The sequence below is a fragment of the Squalius cephalus genome (genome assembly GCF_949319135.1).
Source record: "Squalius cephalus genome assembly, chromosome: 12".
In the NCBI taxonomy this organism is placed as follows: Eukaryota; Metazoa; Chordata; class Actinopteri; order Cypriniformes; family Leuciscidae; genus Squalius; species Squalius cephalus.
The window spans coordinates 14,096,522-14,118,867 of record NC_137133.1 but is presented as its reverse complement, the minus strand read 5'-3'; the positions used below and the strand labels follow the sequence as shown (position 1 = coordinate 14,118,867).

The 22,346-nt window shown below is 33.3% G+C and overlaps 2 protein-coding genes and 1 long non-coding RNA gene across 12 annotated transcripts in view; 2 read left to right on the top strand and 1 right to left on the bottom strand.

Moving 5' to 3' along the window:
• Positions 1-22,346, top strand: part of dab1a (DAB adaptor protein 1a) — a 196,739-nt gene that overhangs the window by 117,510 nt on the left and 56,883 nt on the right. The window lies entirely within an intron of this gene.
• On the bottom strand, positions 55-3,488 carry LOC307168849. The gene is made up of 3 exons (XR_013822997.1): positions 1,699-3,488; positions 1,266-1,336; positions 55-927 (listed from the first exon to the last, which is right to left on the bottom strand). It is a non-coding gene; the product is annotated as an uncharacterized lncRNA (long non-coding RNA).
• Positions 5,608-19,793, top strand: LOC307168840 (uncharacterized protein). The gene is made up of 15 exons (XM_079889118.1): positions 5,608-7,339; positions 7,479-7,761; positions 8,056-8,162; positions 9,036-9,198; positions 9,284-9,365; positions 9,526-9,636; positions 10,677-10,718; positions 10,829-11,294; positions 11,438-11,598; positions 15,582-15,810; positions 15,934-15,998; positions 16,152-16,301; positions 16,385-18,257; positions 18,370-18,534; positions 18,708-19,793. The coding sequence occupies exons 3-15, from the start codon at positions 8,060-8,062 to the stop codon at positions 18,926-18,928; spliced, it is 3,831 nt and encodes a 1,276-aa protein (XP_079745244.1). The 5' UTR covers positions 5,608-7,339; positions 7,479-7,761; positions 8,056-8,059; the 3' UTR covers positions 18,929-19,793.

The window sequence follows — 22,346 nt, the reverse complement described above, 5'->3', positions numbered from 1 at the left end:
AAAGCAGATGTGAGAAGAAGCTTCTTATCATTCATAATATTATTTTTCTTGTTTAACGCACTCTCTTTAAATATATTTTATATGCTTTTTTATGCAGTCCCTAATTTTTTCTCTCTAGCTACAGTTCCATATCAACAAATAATACAGAATTTTAATTTTATTCTCACCAATTATTAATTTACAATATCAACAATGATCTAGACTAGATAAATAAAATGCAACCACAGCAATAAGTCAGGGGAATGCTTTTATTTCTTCCTTTGGTTTGAATTTTAAACATTTTGCAGTTCTTTTTTAAAATGTATACATTTTAATACAATTATAAAATGATATCATGATTTGAGACCCTCTTTTCTGTAATTAAAGACCAATTTTATGGGTTGTGGTGTCTCAGACAATGGCCAATATCAGTTAAAAAAACATCGTTTCCCTTAGGGCTTAAATGAACCTCATCACTTAAAAATAGTTCAGGCTTTTCAAACAGTATGTGTGGATGATGTACAATGCTCCCATTAACACACAAAACAAACTTAGCCATCACATTGTTCACAAACTTTCGCACTTTGTCCACCTTTCCCGGGGGGGCATGCCTCCAGTGGCGCCTTTGGTTTATTGAAGACAGCAGAATTTTCATCTGGGGAAACTGTCTGTTGAGGTCACGTAGGTCCCTCTTCATTGCTTTGAGAAGCAGCACACTTTTCACACGTCCTAGGTCGTTGCCTCCACAGTGAATCACTAGCACATTCGGAGCAGTCCTTCTTTTAAGGCACTGTTGGAAGAAGGGAAGGAGGTCTCCCCAACACATGCCTCCCCTGCCAAACCACTGGACCTGGGAAGCCACTCCAAGATTGGTGCCTATGGTCTCTCTTGCTCGCTTTTCGCCACGTCTAATGTAACTGTCACCAATAATCCAAACTCTGTGCACACCTGATAAAAGGATTACAATACAAATGATTAACTATGCAGCACACAATTGGGAAGTCACACAATTGCTCTAGAATTTGTTGTAAAATATAATTAGCTGCGTCACAATAAACTTTATACATTTAAGGCCTTTCTTTAACATGGAAAGGCACAACTCACAATCTTAAAATCTAGGGCTGGACCATGATTTAAACATCTACAATTTTCAAACGAACATACAATAACACTTAAACATTTGTGTATTTTGAAATGAGATTGCCACTACATGCATTATTGTAAATGTTAAAATCTATTTGAATAAAACATTTTAAAATAGTTCAATAGGTTGAGCAGAAACATACCTTTCTTTTGAGTAGTGGATTCTCTGATGAAGTGTTCTTGTTGAACAACATGAACTGTTGACTTGACTTTTCTAAAAAAAACAAAACAAAAAAAAAACAAGGAAAGTAAAAAAATAGTAATCGTAAACATGTTTAACAGTTGCAACATCTGTAGAATAACTGGTAAAACATTGTTTTTTATGTTTGTTAAATTGACCATTATGATTTTAAATATACGCAATATCATCATTGTTGGTACTACAAGTCTAAAATAAGGATTATTCTAAATTTCTAAATTACTCTTCTAGACATTTTAACTATCCGCAAAAAGGAGTATCAAAAATATAAATTATAAAGATACCAATTACTAATGAAACCAATTTGAAATTCTGAATTGTAACAGCGTAATTATTTATTTTCTTTATAAATAGATCAATCAAAATGCTGAACTTACCTCATGTTGTAGAATATGTTCTCCTCCTTCAAAAACGCAAGGTTCAAACAGAGACAAACACTTCCAAAAGACACGAAAGAGTGAATGTTCTGTGATTATATCCCACAACCCCAACCATCTCTGGACAGTGATTGGGTCTCCAGATAACTGTTGCTATAGAAATGCTAATTTCTCTGGGATTGGAAACAAACTGGCGCCTCCAAATATGTACAAGTGGGTGATTGTTGCTTAGCTTACCCTGGAAAATAATGCTGTTGCAAAAACACTTAATTATGACTTAGTACACTGCAAAAAAAAAAAAAGTTTAAGACTTACTTATAATACACATTTTTGAAAGTCACATGAAATAGACCATATTATTTATTTCAGATTAGTTTTAATAAAATATATTTAGTTAAAATGTCCCAAAGAAATAACAAACACCATATGACACCAAGTGTATCAGTGAATATTTACACACACATTCAATATATATATAGATTTATATAGATTTGTTTCTGGGGTAGAAAATAAAACAACAATATGGTAATCTCTACAAGATCTGTTTTAAAGTGAAAATAAATAAACTCATATGGGGTTATATCATGTATTGGTGTAAACAGTGAACTATATTAAGTATGCAGAACTCCAAATAAACAATACATGGACCAGTACTTTCTTAATATCATTAATCTTGCAGCACAACTTCAATTTAAATGCATCATCACTTTGGATTACATTTTCAGTAAGGTTCTATTCATTTAGATTATGTAATGCATACAGTTATCTGAACTAACCAATAACATCATACACACATTAATGCACAGTGTATTATTTTAGATAACTTATTCATATGAGCTCATAAAATTACAACCGTTTATTTATAGTTTATGGTAAATTAACAAATGAAACCTCTTTGTAAAATGGATAGCACTATTTCTAAATTTCCATTAATTAACCTTATGATCAAAGATAAAACACAGTAAATAATATATATGCCTAGTTTAATATAGTTCTTCTTAGTTAATTACTAATTTGTTGGTTAGTTTCATAGTAAATTAAGTTTATCCAGCTGTTTATCATAACAGAATAAACACTGAAAAGGGTGATCATGAACCAGACGTGAATCCATGAATAGCTGCAATTCACAAGTGTGAATTGAGTGGTTTTAGTTACAAAAAACAGCAATATCATTTCATTTACATACTGCTTAAACCTTTTTCTTTTGGAATGTGTGGTTAACGATTTCCTATACATTTGCCTTTACATATGATAATCACAGGTGATTACAGCTGTGACCTGACAGACTGTTTTTATCTAGTGGAGACCGGGTGTTAATAGGAGACATTAAATGCTTCGATTCCCCAAGCAGATATACCAGAAGTAAAACAATCAGAGGCATAATTAACCCCTTGATTGTCAAGGATCACTGGTGGCCCCAGATTATTTTATTTATTACTCTTTAAAACATCACACTCCTACTTGATCTGCACAAACTGAGCTTCATTAGGAAGGTTTAAGACCCCAGCTTTGATATTTGACCACTGTTTATAATTAAACTGGTTTGAAGTTAGATAAGTTTCTTAATTTATTCCAGAAGTGCAAAATAATTAATCTGTAATGTTCGTTATCTTGAATAGAAATCATCACTCATACAGCAGCCATTCATCTCATCTCCAGTTTATTTGTGTTTATATAGGCCTACATACAATATCCACGATCTCCCAGGGCTATTAGGCCAATGATGCGCACATTTGGAGAAATAATTGATATGATATCGTCATACAGAATAATATTTCTATTTATTTCCCACTGAATTATGCAATCTGAAGAGCTCAAACAGCTAACAGAGCCAGCGATGACTCTGCTCTTCCAGATTTGCGTCAGCAAACGTGATGACATCAGTTCGATATGATTCGTTTGTAAAGCTGTCAATCATCTCATGGTGAACCAACGTGACCATAAGGCTGTCCTTCTGGATGACGCAGTGCTGTGTACACTGTGGACAAACAAAACTAAACACATCTCTTCATCTGATACAAGAAGCTAATAAATGCAGGATTCAAGTTATTCTGTTTTGTGTGTGTTTGATTTCCGTTCGATTTTGGTTATTGTATAGGAACAAAGAATGTTTACAGTATGCATGTGAGTAAAAATAGCCCATTGCTTCATAAAAAAATGCAAAATAGCCTATAACATATTTAAATAATCTTTTTTGACTTGAAACCATTTTAAATTGCGACCGAAATATGATACAAATACTCAATTGTGTTTTAAAGTGAGCTTTAAGTGAGAGTGTAATATTAATAAATGATATTGTGTCATGTAGCTTGAGGCTGCCTGTTGAGCTAATGCACCTTCTACATGAGCTTCCTATTTCATAAAATCATGTTATTTATTTTTTTTAATTCAAGAACAGTTTTTTTTTGTTGTTGTTGTTGTTGGTTTTCTAACAAGACTTAAGATAATAGATGTATTGCTCTTGCATAGTGGAATGACAGAGATTTAGATGACCAAGCAAAAAATACAGGGATACAGGCATTAATGACTGAATTCAAACAAAAGAATAAGAATAAAAGAAAAATGAAGATTAAAGGGTTAGTTCACCCAAAAATGAAAATTCTGTCAGTATTTACTCTCCCTCATGTTGTTCCAACCCCATTAGACTTTCGTTCAACTTCGGAACACAAATTAAGATATTTTTGATGAAATCTGAGAGATTTTTTTTACGTAGTGTAATAGCGTAGCGCGTCTGTGTTTCACGTCACCACGTATCACACATGACCACAGTCGCCCAATAGCCCGCTACGTTATATTACACTATGTAAAAAAAAACCTCGAGGTCCAGAGAGAAGGAAATGAAAAGAGGAATAAAGTCGTTATTTTTGTTTGTTTTTGCGCACAGAAAGTATTCTTGTCGCTTTACAAACTTAAGATTGAGCCACTGGAGTCACTTGTACTATATTAACAATGTCTATAATACATTTTCTGGGCCAGCAAGTTGAGGTGTCCATAAGCCTGCAGGAGGAGTGATCCAGCACTCAGATTTAATCAGAAATATCTTCATTTGTGTTCCGAAGATGAACGAAAGTCTAATGGGGTTGGAACAACATGAGGGTGAGTAATTACTGACAGAATTTTCATTTTTGGGTGAACTAACCCTTTAAGTCTCTTGAAAAGGTGCTAAATGTTCGTCGATTTACATGAATGGGCCATTTCTCCTCACCAGACCAACCAGACATGTTGAGTCAATGACTCTAAATGACAATGAGAGTCAATGACTCTACATGAGTGTTTACAGGGGAATAAGATATTTGGTCTTACAATAGGCTTCATAAAATGCATTTAGAGATCATCCTCAGATTTGATATTCTGAAGCTCAGAATATTTTATACATTTAATAAATATATTCTTAATATTTGATGTTTTTATGTTTGAGCTTATATATCTCAATATTCATAACAGTCTGATAAATTTTTAGTCTTGAACTGTAAACACTCAAGTGATGGCTTTCTAAATATATGTTGGTTATGTGCCTATTCAGAATGATTTCTGAGCAGAAACTTTGATATTTTTGGTATGTCATAAATGCATCACTCACCAAAATTGGGGGTGACTATATAATTGTTTTAAATAAGCTATTCATCTAAGCTGTCTATACAAAACATTGTAAATAACCAGTTCAGTTGTAACAAGTAGGCTTTATCATCTGTATAATTTATTTAATGAATCTGTTTGAGATCAAATTAATGCTAGATGTTTTGATATAAATTAAATATCAAACATATAATGTTAGTACATGGCATGACTGTGTTTAATTTCACTCAGTTATTTTGATTTATTTCCAGATTCAATCATAGGCTTGTTCTTACATAGTAGAGCTTGCGCAGTTTTCAAAAATGGTGCTTTAAATCTCTTGACAAACTAAAAGACTTAAATTACATTTGTATGTATTCTAAATAAAAGACACAGGTTGTACTGAATGTCAGCTTGCTTATTTTTGTAAAGATAATGATTTATTGAGTCCACATGCCATGTAAACTTGAAACTATGCTTCAAATCACAGATCGAGAGCTGTCGTTCAAACCACAACTCTGCGATGCTGTTTACAAATGTTGGTTGGAACTAATACTTCAACGTTTGGTAAAAAATAAATAAAAAAATAAAGTAGATTCATTTTATCATTTCATTTTCATTTAAGTAGCTTTTATAAATGTGCAAAGAAAAAAAAAACATTACTGGTGTGAATCTTGAGACAAAACAATGGCATATTTTAAGATTCAAATTTGAGGTTGGTGTCTCTAAAACTATGCCCCCAGTTTCACAGACAACGCTTTCTCAGACGCATGTTTGAGCTGTTTTAACTGAAAACATATTTAAATTATGTATTATCAATTATTATCAATTGTATTACAGTTTTTATATTTGAGCTTGTATACCTTTAAAATATGTGTCTCATTTATTCCCCACCTGGTAAAATGGGGGCTGTCTTAGAACATTTTAAAGAATTATAATGTATAAAGTGGTATAAATAATTGTGGTGTGACTTGACTGTATATAAATTACAGAGCTGATTGAAACATATCCCAATTGCTCTGATCAGATGGTTCCTCACTGCTGTTTTCCAGTCCTTGGGTGGACTGCTACCCTACCCCCCAAATACCCCCGCAGGCAATTTGCATTTCTATGGAGAAGAGCTTCAAAGGACAGCATGTCATAGACACATAGGCCAGACTGTGAAAGTTTTACCTTAGGCCCCGTCCACACTACTGCATTTTCGTTTAAAAACGAAGACTTTTTGCTACGTTTGCACCTCCCGTCCACACTAAAACGGCAAAAACGGAGACCCAAAACGGAGAAGTTTAGAAACGCTGCCGACCCGTTTTTCGTTTTGAATCTCCGGAGGGCGTTTTAGAGTGGACGGGTCAAAACGGAGGACTTTAGAAACGATGACGCAGAGGCTCACGCTCGGCTCTATGATTGGGTGTCACCAGTCATGGAGTATACACAGGTAATATTCAGTACCAGTAAACTTCACCCGCTGGAACAGTTTCTTACAGTAAGAAACTGGCGCGTCTCAGGCGCGGTAAACGCGTGCATGCTAGAAATATAACCGACACCTATTTTTCTTGCGACACGCAAGCGTGTTGGAAGCGTTTTCTGGCAAAATGGAATAGGAAAAGATGTTTATATGTCATTTTGACACAAATACATATTAATAAATGATATTTTGATGTTTGAAAACATTTTTTACAGTCTATGCTTGAAAGTCTCTAGGTTTACACCGGCACGCACATGCCCAGTGTTGGTGAATGGTCACGTGATCCGCGTTTGCAGTCGTTTTAATGTGGACTGAGATCAATTCTAATACGCAGCTAATACGCAGTGTTGTTTTTTTTTTGTGATTCAACACAAGGTACTCTTAAGTAAGTGGTATGAGCTTTCTTTTCAGATGTGCTATACAAGTTAAGTTAAACCAACATAAATATGAATGCCCATGGTAAATGCTACGTCCTATATAACCATTTGATTTACATTAAATGAGAATATTTTTATATTTATTTACATTGTGTGAAATTACTTTTTTTCTTTATTAACTTTATCATTTCTATCTGCCACTGGTATAGGTTTGTGCTCTGTGCTCTATACGTACAGAAAAAAAGTGAGTAATTATAATGTATGTAATAGTAATTGAGGAAAAGGAATTTTTCCTGATCCAACTGATGTTTACAATTTGAACTGAATTTAAAAACAATGGACTATACACTTATTTTGAACTGGCTGTTTGATTTCATTCACAGATAAATTTGCATAACAGAACCAATAGTAATGATGGGTAATTGTGGCTAATCTGTGGGCGTCGGCCCAATCACTGCTCAGATAGCAGCATGTGTATCATCTATTCTATGTTCCTAACTCACACTTCAGTTTTGCCATTTGGAAGACAGCTCCTATACGCGATTGTTTCCTACATTGGAGAGTTATCTTTCTGTTATAGTTTAAAGACTGTATCTACCTCCAAGAACCTCATAAAAAGCGCACTGAGACATTTCTCATCTCAGTTTTTTCTTTCCAAATTAAGAGGTAAGTTGAACATTATATATTTTATGATAATTTGTAAATGCTAATTTTATAAAATATTGATATCCTCTTACAATGTAAATATGCATGTATATTACCGGTAATATTATTGATAATCAGATTGTTGGTAATTTTTTTTTTTTTATTTTTTTTTTTTACTACATTTTAAATTGTTACCCACGGTGTCATCTTTTCAATCATTTATTTTCTATGAAATTCTAAAGAGGTATTATTTATTTATTTATTTATTTTGCATATGAAGTAATCCTACATAAAATAATTTTAAATATTTCACAGGAAAATGAGACCCAGAAGAGTTTTTCCTGAAAAAGAAGCTTTGTACTTCATTGCTTCTGGCAAAGATAAAGACACATTTGAGAAACAATTCATGAGTGAAGAGAAAGGTAAGTTACTACATACAATTCTCCCATCAATACTGTATGACTTTGCAAAACTTAAATAAAAGCTAAGTGTGGTCACTAATTAAAGGAATAGTTCACTTAAAAATGAAAATTCTGTCATCATATACTCACTCTCATGTTGTTTCAAACCTGTATGAATTTCTTTCTTCTGCTGAACAGAAAGGAAGATATTTAGAAGAATGTCAGTAACCAGACAGTTTCTGGTCTCATTGACTTCCATAGTATAATTTTTTTCCTACTATGGAAGTCAATGGGATCAGAAACTGTCTGGTTACTGACATTCTTCTAAATATCTTCCTTTCTGTTCAGCAGAAGAAAGAAATTCATACAGGTTTGAAACAACATGAGAGTGAGTATATATGACAGAATTTTCATTTTTAAGTGAACTATTCCTTTAATGTCAAAGGGTTGGGTTTAAAATATGAACCTAGAGAAAGCAGGCTGTTAAAACAAAACACGCAAGAGGGGAAAAAACATGATTGCTTTGACCAGTTAAAGGTGGATTTACATCTGTTTTCCTGCCAGTATTTATGTTATAAGCTGCTGATGTCTCTAAATTAAACACTATTATGTAAATGTGTGAGTGCTCTTGATATTATTTGTAAGTAACTGCCAGTTAGAATGTGAGGGGCCTGTGTAATAATGGAAATGATGAATATTTAGTGTCTGATTTTTTCAGACAGAAAATCTGATTTTTTTTTTTTTATTATTATTATTTTTTTTACACTTTTATAAAGATGTAGATACAGTTGTTTTCGAAGTAACAATACCATTGAAAATAATTTAGACAACCTGAATAACTTCATGAATCTTTTATCATACTATTAATTTACTTGTATTTATACTATTTATTAGGTTTTGGAGTAATTGCCACAAAACACATTGAGCCAGGTGAATTCCTGTTGGAGTATGTTGGAAGACACATCACTGGATCTGAAGGAGAGAACCTGTTCAAAGACTACTCAGCTGAAAATGCAGCATTTTTGTATTTCTACTCCTTTCAGGAACAATCTTACTGGTAAGATTAAATTAATGAATGTTCCAATGAAATATAATACCATTATGACAATTCAAAAGTGTTTTTAAAATATTTCACCACACAGTGTTGATGGCAGTCAAGATACAGAAAGACTAGGACGATTCATAAATGATGACCACATCAAGCCAAACAGCAAAATTAAAATAGTAAGTCTGTCTTTAATGTATTCTTATTCTTTGTTTCAATTACACCTTTTATACAGCCTCATCTTGTAGCATTATTTGACATTATTAAAAACTAGGCGACTTTTCAAATGATGTTTTTGTTGTTTTCATTTGTGTGTTTGTGTGCTTTTGTAACCAATAGATAATGGATGAAAAGAAAAGACCACATCTGTGTGCATTTGCGTTAACAAAAATCAATGCAGGAGAAGAAATTTTATACGACTACGGAGATCCTAACTGCCCATGGAGACAGGTATTTAAACTTCTATTTCTATTTGTTGGTGTCTTATTTTCATTATTTTATCAAGTGGTGAGGAAAACTTGCTAACACTTTACAATAAGGTTAATTGGTTAACATTAGTACTAAATGACCAATACATTTGTTACAGTATTGGTTAATCTTTGTTAATATTAGTTAAAATCCAGCTGTTTCAATGTTTGTGCATGTTACTTCACAGTGTGTTATTAATTTTAACAAATACAACTTATGATTTTAATGATGTATCAGTACATTTTTAAATTAACAATAACCAAAGTTTAATAAATGCTGTTTAAGTGTACAATTTTTACTTTAAAAAAGCAAATTATTGAGGTAACACTTATATAGTTTTTATATGGTAACACAATAAGGTTTCATTTGTTAACATTAGTTAATGTATTAATTTGCATGAACTAAAAGCCATACATTTGGTAAAATATTTATTCATCTTTGTTAGTGTTAGTTAATGATACTCCGGCTGTTCATTGATTGTTCATGTACATTTACAACGTATTACCTAATTGATTTTAATAATGCATTACTAAATGTTGAAAATAACATTAACAAAGTTTAATAAATGCTGTATAAGCGCAGTTCATTATTGGTTTGTTAACTAATGCTAGCTAATGAAACCTTATTGTAAAGTGTTACAAGATTCTCTTATCCTCAACAATACTGCTGTACAATTTTTACCTTTAAAAAAGCTAATTATTTAGGTAACACTTACACAATGAGGTTTCATTTGTTAACATTAGTTAATGTCTTAATTCACATGATCTAAAAGCAACACATTTGGTACAATACTTATTCATCTTTGTTAATGTAAGTTAATTAAACTCCAGCTGTTCATTGCTTGTTCATGTACATTTACAACGCAATAACTAATGTTAATAAATACAACTTTTGATTTTAATAATGCATTACTAAATGTTGAAATTAACATTACATACTATTAAGAAATATTGTAAAAGTGGTGCTCATTATATGTTCATGTTAACTACATTAATGATTGCTTTTAATGTAATTTGTTTCAGAAAACCAGTATTTCCACATTCAGAGAGATCAAGGAAAATATGGTAAATATATATAGAGAGGTCTGTTCCTTCAGCTGAGTTTACTAATAACTATATACACTGTAAAACATTTCTTACATTTCAATATGCTTTTGCTTTTTTGCATTTTACAGGAATCACGATGGAAGAATTCATTTGAAAACTTTGATTTAAAGCCTGGTTTGATGAAAATGGATGACCTTGTTATCAACACAGAAATGAAGATTGCAAATGGATGCAATGCTGCTGAGATTTTCCCAGGAGTCTTCAACAACTGCAAAGTTGCAGTGAAACGAGTTGCCAAACATGTTTCCAAAACTGAATTGGAAATGGCTCATTTCCTGAGTTCAAAAAATTTACAAGCAGAGCACCTTCTGCAACACATTTCAGTGTTGGAAGACACTTACTTTGCCTATTTTGTGTCACCTCTTTGTGAATATAGTCTGATGGAGCTGATTGAAAACAAGGATTTTCCTGAAAGAAAAAGCCTGATAGAGAATCGAAGACTAGAGATCTGCCAGGAGTTACTGCAAGGACTTCAGGAACTGCATTCATATGGAATTTTGCACAGAGACCTGAAGCCTGAAAATATTTTGTTTGGTAAGAGCAGTCTGTGGATTAGCCATAGCTATAATTATCCTGTAATATCAGCAGAAATTTTCATTTAAAATGCATGAGCATATGATAATGTGGATATCATTTTAAGTGTTACATTTTTTGTGAGCATTTTTACTTTTCTACAGATATAAGCAATAAACTGTACATCGCAGACTTTGGAGCAAGCAGAAAACTTGATCTGGCACAAACCACACTGCTCTCTCAAATGGCTGGATCTTTTTCTTGGTCGAGTTATGAAGATGTTGGAGGCATGCAATACAAGTACAAGAAAGAATCAGATATCCAGGTAAGGGTTGAAAATATCATGTTAAAACTTGTTAATTTGTGGGAGGACGCCGGCACACAGAAGTGTTTTTTAATTACACTATATCAAAGTTACTTTAAGATTTAATGTAAAAATAATAATAAAAGGCAAATTATACATTATTTAAAAGGTTTAAGACTCAATCCTAAAAATGTTTTACCTCTGTTTTATTATAAATATCTCATGGTGACTGTAATTTAATTTCTTAATTTGTGTCAAAGGAAAAAATCTGCTATATGGTCATCATGAAAGCATTTGACTACACAATGTTTGGTCTCAATTTATTTTGATGGTCTCTTTAACACATTCTGTTGATTATAAGTAATGTTACAACTACATGTGAACTAATTCTCATTAGAGTACTACAGGAGTATAAGTAGACTAGAGACTAAAATGTAGGTTAGAGTAAAAATAAGTTGACATGTATTATATATTTAGTCAGTATAATGTCTATTGGGGTTTATCACAGTCAAATTTTAGCAGATATTAAGCAGATATAGTCTACTAATACTGTAATTACAGTTGGTTGACATGTAGCTGCACATTTATTTATAGTTAGTAGAATGTTCAAAAGGGACCATCAAAATAAAGTGTTCCCTTTCATAGTCACTACGAGTTACGACGTGACGACGAATAACGTCTCCGTTCCCTACTCAGGGAACCAGGGAACTTACTTAACTGAGACTTTTCCAGCATTCCTCTGGGTTTTTAGTTCAAAAGTGAACACATTTGGAAAAATATTGATGGATTCTCATTATTAATTCACATTTCAGAGTGGAGTTTTATTTATTTATTTATTTATATTTTTATCCTAAATTAATCAATGTAACCAATAAAGAGCAGCGGGTTTCAAACCCTTGGTCGCGTCCAATATTTAAAAAATGGGTTGTCTTGATGATTTAATGAAAATGGACTTACATAAAAATGAAATAAAATTAAATTAAAATAATAATATAAAATAATATTATATAGGCCTAAGGAAATATGCTAAATATATTTTGATTTAAAAAAAAATATTCAATAAATCAATAAAATAAAATACTGCAAAAATATGCAGCTGAGTTAGTTTCATTTTACTCCACAAATAAGGTGATAGAAAGTAAACAAAAAATAAATAAATGGTCATTTCAAAAGTTTGAAAACCACTGGTATAGAGCATTAAAAACTGGTATAGAGCATCCATTCATTAACAAAATAATTATGACCTTGTGCAGAAAGTCAAGAACGTTTACTAAAACAAATACAATTATGATGTTCCATGATTTTCCAATCACAGTGCTGGTTATAACTTAAGTATTGTATTGTACACAGTTACTCATTCCAAATTACATGACACAAATTGCAGTCAGTGATGAAATCTAGATTAATCTAGATTACAATCTAAATACAATTTATTAAATTTATTACAATAATTTACAATATTATTTACAAATAATTTACAATCCTGTAATCTAAATAATTTTAGGTAATGTAATTGGACTACTTTGTGAGTACTTTTGACCCTAACGATTCAATAGGATAATTGTGTACCATATTGATAAAAATACCATGAGAAAGAAAATATATATTTTTTTTTGCTATCAATTTTGTGAAGTGCATTAACTATTATAGCCATTAACTATTATAGCTTTTAGCCTTTATTACAGTATGTAAACTATCCTATCCTCTAAGCCTCATCAGATCACAAAGAGAATGTATTTTAAATACTTGAAAGGCCTTATAAGTTTTGATAACATGGTTTTGATCTAATAAATTGTCTTGGTTTGATGCTGAGAATTTTAACATTGAGCACATTTTTTTGTAAATTTGAACGACAAAAATCGGTGTTGCCTACACCGTTATCCTCTTTTTACAATTTGCACCCTGTTGACTTCAATGGGGCAAGTACTAAACCTGCTTTTAGCCTCTTAACATCCTTCATGTGTCATTACAAGTGCACCAGCCATGTGAGTGATTCCTTCAGAGTGAACACGGGTGAATCTGACTGCAGTAGATGTGAAAGGGTTTGTGCTGGAGCAATCTGTAAATTAATCTGGCCGTTAGAGTTATCATCTGCAGATTTTAAGTTAAACATGGTCAGGTCTGTGGCTTCATTGGGTTTCTGTACTTTAACAAGAACCAATTTCTGTTTTGTCATAAAATATCAATGAGAAAAATATTTTCTAAAAACTTTACAATACACTTAAGCCTATATATTATGTTTCTTAATGATTGTAATTATGATTTTATGACAACAAATTGCGAAGTGTCTTCTTTAACCCTTTCACGTATAGTGGTCACTACAGTGGACAGCTATTAATAAAGCATTTTCTTGAATTTGCATGGGTTTTTATGGCAAAGTTGCACATCAGCCTCATTGGACCCTGGTGCATCATCCTATAAATTGCAACCAAGGGCAAGCCGTTGTGTTTCGATTTTTCTCCCCTCCAAACCAAGATGGCCAAGGGTCAGTCAGACATGCCAAGTTGCTCCGGAATATCCACCCATTCCTTCTATCCTAGGAGACTCAAGCAATATCTAATGAGTCATATCACAGTAAAATTTTCCAAGTTTTGATTTTAGATTGAGAGAAAACTCTGATTAATCACATGTCCACTGTAGTGGACGTCATGCATCAACTGCTATATTTCAGCTACAATTCATAATTATAATGGGAATGTTAAAACTTAAAAACTTGATCTGCAGTGAATTTTTTACTGTAAATAAATGTATTTGTATTATTAGAATGTAATTTTCATTGACATCGAAAAAAGTAATCTGAATTTGTAATGCATGTTACTTGTAATGCGTTTCTTTACTCATAACATCAAAAAGTAATCTGAATACGTAATTCATGTTACTTGTAATGCGTTTATATATTCGTTACATCAAAAAGTAATCTGATTAGGCAATGCACATTACTTGTAGTTAATTACTTGTTAGATCAAAAAGTAATCTGATTAGGTAATGCATGTTACTTGTAACACATTACTTTACTTGTAACATCAAAAAGTAATCTGAATGTGTTATGCATGTTACTTGTAATGCATTACATCCAACACTGATCATTTCAGATGAGATTGAAAAAATGTAATGCTAGGTTTTCTCAGAGGAGGGCTATGATAGAAATGTGCATGTCCATCTTGAACATAATCAGAATTATCAGCTAATAAGGGTAAATCTCCATACTCTGGTGCACTGGAGGGAACATCTGAGTGGGTTCCACAGTTGTGCCTTGACAGTCTGTAGAAAATTCTGATGGAATCACGTCCTCATGTTCTGATATCAAAGATACGCGAAGTGCAACTTGTATGAAGTTGTACGAAGCCTTTCCAATATTTTTAATTTATATTTGTTGTATATATTTTATATTTTCAGTTTCACATGATTTGATATAATTGTTTTGATTAGTTTGTTAAATTCACATACTTTATCTGTTTGATTATTGTCTTATATTTAATACAGTATATCTTCGTTTTTAACCATAACCGCATGCTGTCCACTCAAGTGGACACCTGAAGATCTCTTTGAAAAATTTGTAAAAAATCTTGTTTTTCATGCCCTAAGAGGAATAAAAACACATAGGGAAAAAAAATACTGACTAAGGTTATCATAATTCATGCATGAAAGGGTTAAAATTAGACTACAACTATGCTTCTATTCCAAAAATGTCATGAACAATGAACTTCATGAACATCCCCTATTTAATTTGGGGATGACAATTCTTAGGTTTGGGTTCAAATGGATTAACAGGTTACATGTATGCAGTTACAATACTATTTTAGTATGTGATCAATATGATTTGTAATCAGTTCTGTCAAAAATGCATACATTTGTTCTATGTTCAATTGTTCTGAATGCTAATATTCGAGCAGCTTTCATTTGAGCACAGCAGCATTTTGTCATCATTTTAATCATCTTCATTCATTCTGCAGTTTAGTTGTGACCATTTCTGAAATTTTTGTAAATATTATTTTATTTTGTAGGTAGCAGGATGCTTGGTTCATTATATCCTGACGGATGGGCAACACCCCTATCAGACAACTACACCCTACTCCAAGGATCCAGTTGGGCTATCTCAAAATGTCAGAATGGGTAACTTCACTCTTCAATGTGAAGAAAGATGGACAAGACAAAAATATATTATTAGCAGAATGCTGTCTAATTCAATCGAAGAACGTCCCACCATTGAGGAATGCCTTCAGTCTTTCACATGTACGTTCCAAGACTTACACTTTTCTCTTCACCTCATTAATAAAACTTTGTAGATTTTACAAGAATGTAGAAAAAAAATCCTTAAATTATTGGATATCCTTAACAATTGTTGTGCATTTACAGGTTTCATACACCAGTCGGATTACACTGGAATCACAAACAACTACAGCAATGTGAATGAAAATGAAGTAAGTACTTTTCATTTTCATAAAAAAAAAAAAAAAGTTTAAGACCAAAAAGACAACAGTGATTCTAAAACACAGTATGTGTTTTAGAATCAGCAGGCTCTAGATAGAAAACAAACATGGACATGGATTTCACACACTGTTATTGTTTTACAGGACAGAACCCATACAGCAGATTTCTGTCCCCAAACGTCAGATGAGATGGACATCCTAGAGAGTACCGACAGTGATAAGCCAGAAAGTGTTTGCAGTGATGAGATGGATTCATCTTCTCACACTGAGGAGGACTTATATGAGTCTGAAATGGTAATTAAGGGTTTTATACTTTATAATATATAACATTGTTATTATTTACAAATACATTTCAGTTGTGTGGTTCTTTATTTCAGAACAACACTGAACAACAGGTTTCCTTTTCCCTGGAAATCTCAGAAGAAGAAGAAGACGACACAAAAAAAGCTAAAGGACATGTTGCAGAACGCATCCAAGGAAAACCACTTATGAAGAGTTGGATAGAAATAGATGAAAGTGCCCACGGCTGTAGCTCTCAACAAAATCAAATAAAAGTGAAAATGTCCTCAAACAGTGTACATCAACGCATCTATGACAAGAAGAATTACTGTCTTTACTGTGAGAAGCCTTATCCAAAAATTGCAAGACATCTACAGCAGAAACATTCTGAAAAAGTTGAAGTTGCAAAGGCACTTGCACACAACAGAGGCTCAAACATGCGTACTCTTCTATTAACCAAAGTAAGGAACATGGGAAACTACCACCATAACAGTTCAGTCCTATCCTCTGGGAAAGGACAGATCATACCAAAAAGACAAGCAACTCGTGAGTCAACAGCAATAGACTATCTGCCTTGCAAGTTTTGCTTTGCTATGTATGTCAAAACAGATCTCTGGAGACATCACAAACGTTGCAAATTACAAGACAAAGAAAATATGCCAGTGAAACGAAAAGTTCAGGCAAGTTGTTCTCTGTTGTTGCCAATGGACTCTGACGTTTCTAGTGGACTTAAAAATATTATTGAAGATATGACATATGATACCGTTACTCAAGTGGTGAAATCTGACCCGTTGATTCTGTCACTGGGTGAGAGAATGTTCCTCAAAAACGGAGAAGTTTCACGGCACCGGGCAGACATTAGAAATAAGATGAGAGAACTTGCCAGACTTCTTATAGTGACAAGAACTATTGATAAAGACATTGTTGCTTTGAAGGACTTGATCAACCCAGGAAAGTTCAACACAGTACTTGAGGGAGTAAAAAAGATGACTGGATTTGATTCCTCAACCAACCGATTCTCAGTCCCTTCAACAGCACTGAAACTGCGTCATTCCCTTGTGAAAGTGTCATATATTTTGCAGGGAGAGGCTTTACGTCAAGAGGATGATGCATTGAAGGGAAGAGCAGAGCAATTCAGTAAATTAATTGAACTAGAATGGACAATTCATGTTTCATCTAATGCACTGAAAACTTTGTACCAGAAAAAGTGGAACAGTCCCCAAATGCTGCCTTTAGCAGAAGACATAAAGAAGCTCCATGATCATCTAAAGTGTCTTGAGGAGGTCAACAAAAAAGCACACATTGAACACACATCACAAAGGTCATGGAGTGATCTCTCTCAGGTGACTCTAGCACAGCTAATATTATTCAATCGGCGTCGAGAAGGTGAGGTTTCAAGGATGGAAGTCAAAACATACCTGCAGAGAAACAAACAGATGATTCAGGATGAAATTATGGAGAGCCTTTCACCTTTTGAGAAGAAACTCTGTAAGAATCTCACCAGAGTAGAGGTACGGGGGAAACGAGGCCGCAAAGTACCAGTACTATTTCCCACAAATATAACAGAATCTGTGGAACTTCTAATTAAAACTAGAGAAGATGTTGGGATTTCCCCTAGCAATCCCTACATATTTGCTCGTCCTTTTTATGGATCACAGGAGAGCATCCGTGGTTGTGACTGCTTAAAGCGATTTGCAGAAAGCTGTGGGGCTAAAAACCCAGAAAACATTACATCTACAAAGTTGAGAAAACATGTAGCCACAGTTTCTCAGCTACTTAACCTGCAAACGCATGAACTAGACCAACTAGCAACTTTCATGGGTCACAACATTGAAGTCCATAGGGAGTTTTACAGACTGCCTGAAGAAACCTTACAAGTTGCAAAAGTGAGCAGAATTCTGTTTGCCCTGCAAAGTGGAATAGGCAAATTTAAAGGAAAATCTCTGGAGGACATAACGCCAAACATCAACTGTAAGTAAATTACTTATGTGTATATGTCTTTTGTTTAAACAATTCATAGTGTCCACACTTTGTAAAAATCTACTTTTAGTTTTAAAGAATGTGAATGCTCATTTTGTTACAGTTGAAGGGGGCTCCAGCAACTCAGACACAGAGGATGCTGAATCTGAAAAAAGGATGACAGAGGATGATCATTCGGAAAAAAGGGCTGCCACCTCAATAACGACCGCAGCCTCAAGAGAGGCAGTTCCATTCTTTAGGATTTCACCACTGCCTTTAAATAAAAAGGGTTTGTTATTCCACTTTGCATAAAAAAATTGTATCTACATGAAACATCTTGACATGTATTTTAAGAATTGTCTGTGCTCTTCAGCTTGTAAAATCTACATTATTCAAATTTTGGTTATTCTTTAATTCAATTAATTTGATTTACTTACTTAATTTCTTAATTTATTTTAACAGGAAAGTCCAGAAAGACCTGGTCAGAGAAGGAGAGTAAAATTATTGAACATCATTTCAAGAATTTCCTAAAGGAAATGAAAGTCCCTGGAAAAGTGGATTGTGAAAGATTCTTAAATGAAAACAAGATTTTAATTGGTAATGAAAGAGAATGGAAAGCAGTAAAATACTTTGTGCACAACCGAATAATCACTATCAAGAGAAATTTGTGTCTACAGTATTGAACCTATAGCAATACTGGGACCTTGCATATGGAGTATTGATGTTTTATGTCACAATACTGGGAGCTTGCGTATGGAGTATCGATGTTTTATGTCACAATACTGGGAGCTTGCGTATGGAGTATCGGTGTTTTATGTCACATACTGGGAGCTTGCGTATGGAGTATCAATGTTTTATGTCACAATACTGGGAGCTTGCGTATGGAGTATCAATGTGTCATAACATTGGTAGTTCATGTAAATGGAGCGTCAGTGTGTCATAACATTGGTAGTTCATGTAAATGGAGCGTCAGTGTGTCATAACATTGGTAGTTCATGTAAATGGAGCGTCAGTGTGTCATAACATTGGTAGTTCATGTAAATGGAGCGTCAGTGTGTCATAACATTGGTAGTTCATGTAAATGGAGCGTCAGTGTGTCATAACATTGAAATGATTGACTATGTCCAAACTATTTGAGTGATCGATCATTTTCTGTCTTTTTTTAAGTTGTTTTAAAAAATCACTATTTTACACGTGCTTTTCGTTAATATATTTCATGGTATTTGTAACTTTTAATATAATTTATTTGGTGTTACCCTTTTATTTATTTAATTATTTATTTTATATAAAGCAAAGCAACTTGTTTCAGAAGCAATATATCGTTGATGTTGTGGTATACATTTAGGCACTCATCACTGAGGGTGGAAAGTCTGCACTACCGCAGGGGGGGCTCTTTTAGTGAGCTTATGAGATTTTCTATGTGATAAACTGAATGGTTTATTATGTGAAAAACCATTTCCGTTGTCAGGAGTGCAGCAAGAGCAAGTAAGAAACCTTCAGTTTAGGAGTGTGTGGACCTTAAATAAACTTTAACTTGATTTCATTCAACATGCTGTAGGTATGCATTTTTTCACTATTTATTCTAATTGCAAGAACTGGTTTATGAGTGTTATTGTGAATAATATTACTACGTCATTACATATTCTGTAAGTCAAAACTCAAACTGAACCAACTGAACATTTGAAATGTGAAAATCAACATAAAACTTTGAGTTTTGACCTCCGGTAGAGGTGGGCATATATTAATTGTTTTAATCTAGATTAATATTGAAATTAATCTAGATTAATCTAGATTAAAATGGTTCATTTAAATTATGCCGAAGACATTCAGAATATGTGTGCTACACAAAACTGGACTATAAAAGTAAGTCTTTGAGAACGGGTTTCTCAAGCCATGTGGCGCATTATACCAGGGGGTCATCTTCTGTTTCCAAAATGCATCATAAACTGCTTGAGAAAGCTGTTCTACTCATAGACTGTAAAAGGTTACTACTGTACTGTTACCGTCCGTAGGCAACATTAGGTAGGCCTATGTTATTATCAACTACTATAGGCTATCAATTTGGGATGGGCGATATGGCCTAAAATCCATATTGTGATATACATTGCAGCCTCTTGTGATAACGATATATATTATTAAAAAAAAAACATTTCAGAAAAGGTTACACAGACCCTGCTAAACAACTGCTAAATGTTTTTTTTGTTTTTTTTAGGGTGCATGTTGTTTTGAGAGCATATATTGTGCAAAACTGTAAGTATACAACATAATTTTGCAGATAAATAAAATTTAAGTACACTAGCTGCAGAGACTTCAGTAGGTCTAATGTTTATTATGGCCTGGAGCTTATGAAACCCCAAATTTAAAATTAGAATATTGTCTAACTGATGTCTTTTCAGTTAAAAAGAAACACAACAATGCTTCTTAAAATCAGGCGCAGACAGAGATTATGTGCTACACCACTAAGATATATTGGGAATAATATGCGCGCGCTGGTATTCAGTGATATGTTTCATTTTGAATTTGAGGTGGTAGAACGGATTAGTCGTGTGTTAATTTACCGAACTGTTACCCCAGACACTCTGTCTATATAGTTTGCTGCTGCTCGTCGGGCGGCTTAAATCCGAACCAAGTCCAAATAATGGATGTTACACGATCTTTTTCACCAGCTTTCACTTTCAGCTGTGTTTACTTAAAGCCCATGTTGCAGGTTAACCACCACTGTCGATTAATGGGTACATAAATCACTCAAGATATGTATATCATTTTTCAAATGTCTCAAAAATAGCCTCAGCCTGTTTTAGAACTATACAGAATGAGTGGAGAGTTGGTGAAGTGTCCTGGCGAGTTGCTATCATTTAACAATGCAGCAATGAGCACTGGAGCTAGTCTACGAGCAGCAGTGCACAATAACGACACTTTTTTTTATCTTTTTTTTTTATGAATAGCACAATAGAGTGAAAAAGCAACGTTTTCTTTATATCTAGTGGCAGTGATCATGACGTTAGTTCAGATAAGTACCGCTAACCTTTGTTATAGTGTCGTAGTACTGGTAAACTTTGTCTTTGTCATCTAGAAATAGAAGGCATCATGCTAGCTATATGGGCGTTTCTAAGCGTTTGTCTCTTCCTCCGGTGCAAATGTTGTTGCAAACGTAACGTTAGCTATATATATATAAATATATATATATATATATATATATATATATATACAGTATATACAGTATATATATATATATATATATATATATATATATATATATATATATATATATATACTTTTTTTTTTTTACTTTGATAAATTATTTATTTTTTTCATTCTTTTTTCATCTTCATTCTTGCTAATAATTTTTATTTTTTATTGTATATGTTTATCTTTGCATATTGGTCTCTATGTGTGTATGCAATGGCAAGTTAATTGTTAGGGACTGCATATACATAAAAGATATATAATGTAACTTATAGTTATAGTTACAAAATAAAGACACTATTCACACACACACACAGATCCAATGCAGGCAGAAGTCCACTGTTGGTCAGTGTAGAGCGATAGTCCCCTATGTTAGTAATATAGACATGTATGTGTGTATGTGTGTATGCAATGGCAAGTTAATTGTAAGGGACTGCATATAGATAAAAGATATATAATATAACTTATAGTTATAGTTACAAAATAAAGACACTGTTCACACACACACACACAGATCCATTGCAGGCAGAAGTCCACTGTTGGTCAGTGTAGAGCGATAGTCCCCTATGTTAGTAATATAGACATGTATGTGTGTATGTGTGTATGCAATGGCAAGTTAATTGTTAGGGACTGCATATATAAAAAAGATATATAATATAACTTATAGTTATAGTTACAAAATAAAGACACTGTTCACACACACACACACAGATCCATTGCAGGCAGAAGTCCACTGTTGGTCAGTGTAGAGCGATAGTCCCCTATGTTAGTAATATAGACATGTATGTGTGTATGTGTGTATGCAATGGCAAGTTAATTGTAAGGGACTGCATATAGATAAAAGATATATAATATAACTTATAGTTATAGTTACAAAATAAAGACACTGTTCACACACACACACACACAGATCCA

What these genes read in the sequence shown, in the direction of transcription:
- LOC307168840 (XM_079889118.1), top strand. Translation starts at nt 8,060, where the DNA reads ATGAGACCCAGAAGAGTTTTTCCTGAAAAAGAAGCTTTGTACTTCATT. An exon ending in TTTCAGGAACAATCTTACTG is followed by an intron (nt 9,199 to 9,283) that starts GTAAGATTAAAT and finishes TTCACCACACAG; the next exon opens with TGTTGATGGCAGTCAAGATA. An exon ending in ACTGCCTTTAAATAAAAAGG is followed by an intron (nt 18,535 to 18,707) that starts GTTTGTTATTCC and finishes TTATTTTAACAG; the next exon opens with GAAAGTCCAGAAAGACCTGG.